The following is a 4,359-nucleotide window of genomic DNA, read 5'->3' as shown; positions in this document are numbered from 1 at the left end:
AGGGAGGAGTGGTGAGAGTAGATATACCAGTACAGAGGGAGGAGTGGGGAGAGAAGTAGAGATATACCAGTACAGAGGGAGGAGTGGTGAGAGAAGTAGAGATATACCAGTACAGAGGGAGGAGTGGGGAGAGTAGTAGAGATATACCAGTACAAAGGGAGGAGTGGTGAGAGTAGTAGAGATATACCAGTACAGAGGGACAGGCCATAAAGTTATGTGTTTCAGTAAGATTGGATTTTTAGCATTTATAGCAATGGTTATCAACTGTACTGCAGGGATGGAACGAAGTCGCAGAAAATAGAGGCTGTGGTGGCAGCTGTAGAGAGGTGTTTGGGTGTGAGAGACTTGACATCAGAAGAGTTACAGGGTGTGTTAAGTGGTGGTGTCCCATCCTTTCAGGATGATGGCATGAGGTAGGAATAAATACGGTTAATTAGTGGAGTAGGGTGGTCATTTTGTTTTCTATAATTTTGAAATTAGTGAGTAGTGTTAGATGGTAGGGTATTTAATTTAATTTATTACATTATTACTTTTCATACAAAGTGTAAGGGCGCTGTACTCCAGTCTAGTAGGCGGCGGTAATGCAACAAATTGGATGCCAACCGCCGTTAAACCTCATAGACGAAGAAAAAGGTTTGATAGTATTTAACGACTTACGCGAGCCAGTTAACTTTTCCCAGGGAGACGTCAACAAAGTTTCTGAGTGAGATAACATGGAAGACAACAACAACCAAGTGACAAGAAAGTGCCATCAGAAAGGGAATAATGGATTCAGAACGGACCGTGTGGTTGTGCGTAAATTCGAAAGCGCTGACTATCCGGACGTCGAGCGCATATTCATTGACGGGCTGATGGAGATGGTTCCGGATACCGCGTTTAGAGGGTTAAAACATCACCCTGAGAGCCTGCTCCTGTACGCCGCTATGACAAGTAAGGGAGAAATAGGTCTTATATCAATTTATATTTATATATTGACTGTTATTACAGCAAAAGGTTAGTTTTCACTGTTATTTGATTGCATTAGTCTGGGAAAATGTGCTTTTGACAATGGAGAATGTGTTATAAATGTAATTTACAGTTAGGCTATCTTGACATTTCATCAATACCGTTTGTGTCATTTGATTGCATTATTTAGTATAATTTTGGGGGAAATGCAGTAGAATGCATCATTTGTGCTCGATTGCGATAGTACCAACTCATTTCCTTCCTGTGACTATTGTATGTCAACATTTAGATTACTCAATCATCCATTTTTCGGCTTTTGCAGTTGTTTGTTTTATTGCGACCAAGTCGTTCTTGCTGACTTGTTTGGTGCCTCTCGCTGTCCTGTGCGCGCGCTGCTACTACAGCAGGAGAGTTGCCCTTGGTTACCTGGAGCGCGCCAAACTCACGGATATGGGCGACATCGAGGGACATTACATGAAAACTCCAGGTAATAGTCTTGGTGGAATAGTTTAAAAAAAAATGCATGTATCATTCGTTTTATTTGTATATTTGAGTGTAGTTGGCTTTAGTTTAGTGATATTGCACATAGTTATTTTATTAAAATAGATTTGCACACAAGATTCCGTGCCTGGTTAAAAACAAAAATGAGCAGGGAGGTAAAATAAAACCGGGGCTTCATTCCTGTCTCCATTCTTGAATATAATTACTCATCTAAAATGACACGCATGATCCCTCTGACTCCAGGCTCATTTCGGTCTACCCATCAATAGAAGATAAAAAGTATTTGTCCCCAACAGGATGACCAGTCAGTGATTAGGCTCTTTTTTCAGTTAAGAACAAATTCTTATTTTCAATGACGGCCTAGGAACAGTGGGTTAACTGCCTGTTCAGATTTTGTACCTTGTCAGCTCAGGGATTTGAACTTGCAACCTTACTAGTCCAATGCTCTAACCACTAGGCTACCCTGCCACCCCTTTCAAGAAAAGGATTCATTTAAAGTATAAAAGTCAATCGACAATGACATCAGCTTTTATTAAATGGGAGGATTAGGATATTATTTGATATAACCCACTATTTCCAAATTCCACCCCTCTTATTTCTCTCTCAGACTCCTGTCTGTGGGTTGCAGTGCTGGAGGGCAGTGTGGTGGGTGTAGTGGCGGCCCGTGCCCTGTGGGGGGAAGCTGGCACTGTGGAGCTGCATCGCATGTCGGTGGACCGGCGCTGTCGGCAACGTGGGGTTGGCGTTGCCCTCGGGCGGAAGGTTCTACAATATGCAGCGGACCGTGGCTACCTCTCTGTCGTCTTGGGAACCACGGCCTACTCGCCGGCTGCTCACCAGCTATACCAGACTCTGGGGTTCCGATGCGTCGGCGTCACCAAGGGATACGCCACGCCTGGCGTGAGCCGGTCGGTACCGGAGCAGCTCTTCTACTGGGTCAGTCATCACCACTACCGGAAGGACATGACCGTTCACAATACTAACACTCACAGCCAGCAGTGAACACAGAACAGGGATGGAGCACAGCACAGAACAGGGACGGAGCACAGCACAGAACAGGGACGGAGCACGGAACAGGGACGGAGCACGGAACAGGGACGGAGCACAGAACAGGGATGGAGCACAGAACAGGGATGGAGCACAGAACAGGGATGGAGCACAGCACGGAACAGGGATGGAGCACAGCACGGAACAGGGATGGAGCACAGCACGGAACAGGGATGGAGCACAGCACGGAACAGGGATGGAGCACAGCACGAAACAGGGATGGAGCACAGCACGGAACAGGAATGGAGCACAACACACGAGTGCACATGCCGGCAAACACACACATGAATGCACACCACACACGCAAGCACACACTCTAACCCAACCCCCTGAGACCCTGAACTCAGAGCACCTTGTTTCACCATTTAGGGAATGGAAGAAAATCACCAGAACGTAATGTATGTAATCGCTAGGTTAAAGGTAAAGAATTGTTCGCAAACGTACCTGTTTCCCTTGTGATTTGAAGAGGGTTCTGTTCATTTCCTGTTCAGAGAATTGGTGGGGAAATTGGGTGCGTTCGAGCGCATGGTTTATTCAGGGTAACGCCCTAGTAGCTTATTCCCGGGGGACATGTTTATATCCCAGGTTATTGATGCTTAAAGCATAGCAGCGTCTCCAATCGCAATGTGTGCCTGTATTATTACATATGTTTATCTGAACATGTCTGTGGGGTATATCATGTGCTTTGAATGTTAATTGAGCAGATGTAGAAGGCTTGGGTATTGCTATGAGAAGCCTGTACTCTTTGTTTGAGGAACAGGACGGGGAACAGGTCGGCATGCTGCTCAGGTTTGTTTGAATGTTAATTGTGCAGATGTAGAAGGCTTGGGTATTGCTATAAGAAGCTCTTTGTTTGAGGAACAGGACGGGGAACAGGTCGGCATGCTGCTCAGGTTTGTTTGAAATGCTCTATGTGATCATTCTTGTAAATACTTGCACATTTTGCCGGCTATTATCTTCACTTGCAAATCAAAATACTCACACTGGACAAGAGAAATCCATCGACTTCGTCAGTCTCCTCACTGTTAAAATCCTACGGTCACCTCAAGTGGTATTCAAACTTTTTCAGTTTTGAATTTTCCCTGCCAGAATTTCTGGGGACTTTTTCCTTAATAATTTCTCGCGACCACAACACCCCAAATCTAATGATACAACCTTCAAATCTGTACATTTCAATGTTTACATCAACCAATAACCTTCAATTCATTACATTTTCAAAATCAAAATAAACCAATAAATATATTTACTCAAATGTGTATTTTTTTCCCCAATTAACTTTCTTAATGGGTCTATTGTTTTAATTTTTTACTCTGTTGTTCCAAAAATCAAAAAAAAAAAAAAAAAAACAATACCACTGAATAGTGTTCCAAACAAAACCAATGTTTCTGTATGAGTTGAACTAGGTGTTAGCATGAGCCTTAGGAGTTAGCTAGACACATAGTGTGATAAGTCATTACAAATGTTAGACCATTAGACATCCTGAAAATTGGTCTTCTCACAACATCACCTGTAACCTCCAAACGGTTTGACCTACAAACTATTATAACCCCTTGATGGAAAGCTGACACCGATGAGACTCTCACAAACACGATTGCTTTCTTCGTTTTGCTCTATGACCTCGTTTTGCTCTACAGCCCATCTGCCAACTTCTGTCTGTAGCATCCGAGCAGTTTGGGCTACACACTGATATGACACCTCTGTGGAAAGGTGAGACTCTCGCAGACACGGACATTTCCGTTGTTTTGCTCTAGAATGCTCTAGAAGACTCATCTGAAGGTCCCCTCGTACCAGTAGAACAAATTAATGGAAATATATATATGGAGACTGTTTAGTGACAAAAATAAGGGGCTAAATACATGTACATTT

At 43.7% G+C, this 4,359-nt stretch overlaps 1 protein-coding gene across 2 annotated transcripts; it reads left to right on the top strand.

Moving 5' to 3' along the window:
* The first annotated feature begins 627 nt into the window (after positions 1-627).
* On the top strand, positions 628-3,917 carry LOC110512764 (N-acetylaspartate synthetase). 2 transcript variants are annotated; one of them, XM_021592946.2, is made up of 3 exons: positions 628-930; positions 1,268-1,432; positions 2,054-3,898. In XM_021592946.2, the coding sequence occupies exons 1-3, from the start codon at positions 714-716 to the stop codon at positions 2,446-2,448; spliced, it is 777 nt and encodes a 258-aa protein (XP_021448621.1). In that variant the 5' UTR covers positions 628-713; the 3' UTR covers positions 2,449-3,898. The 2 variants fall into 2 exon arrangements, with proteins under 2 accessions (XP_021448621.1, XP_036789954.1); XM_036934059.1 differs by lacking the exon at positions 1,268-1,432 and having other exon boundaries at positions 647-930; positions 2,054-3,917.
* The last annotated feature ends 442 nt before the right edge of the window (positions 3,918-4,359 follow it).

This window comes from Oncorhynchus mykiss, chromosome 10 (assembly GCF_013265735.2).
Source record: "Oncorhynchus mykiss isolate Arlee chromosome 10, USDA_OmykA_1.1, whole genome shotgun sequence".
In the NCBI taxonomy this organism is placed as follows: Eukaryota; Metazoa; Chordata; class Actinopteri; order Salmoniformes; family Salmonidae; genus Oncorhynchus; species Oncorhynchus mykiss.
This window is presented reverse-complemented; position numbering and strand designations above follow the sequence as displayed.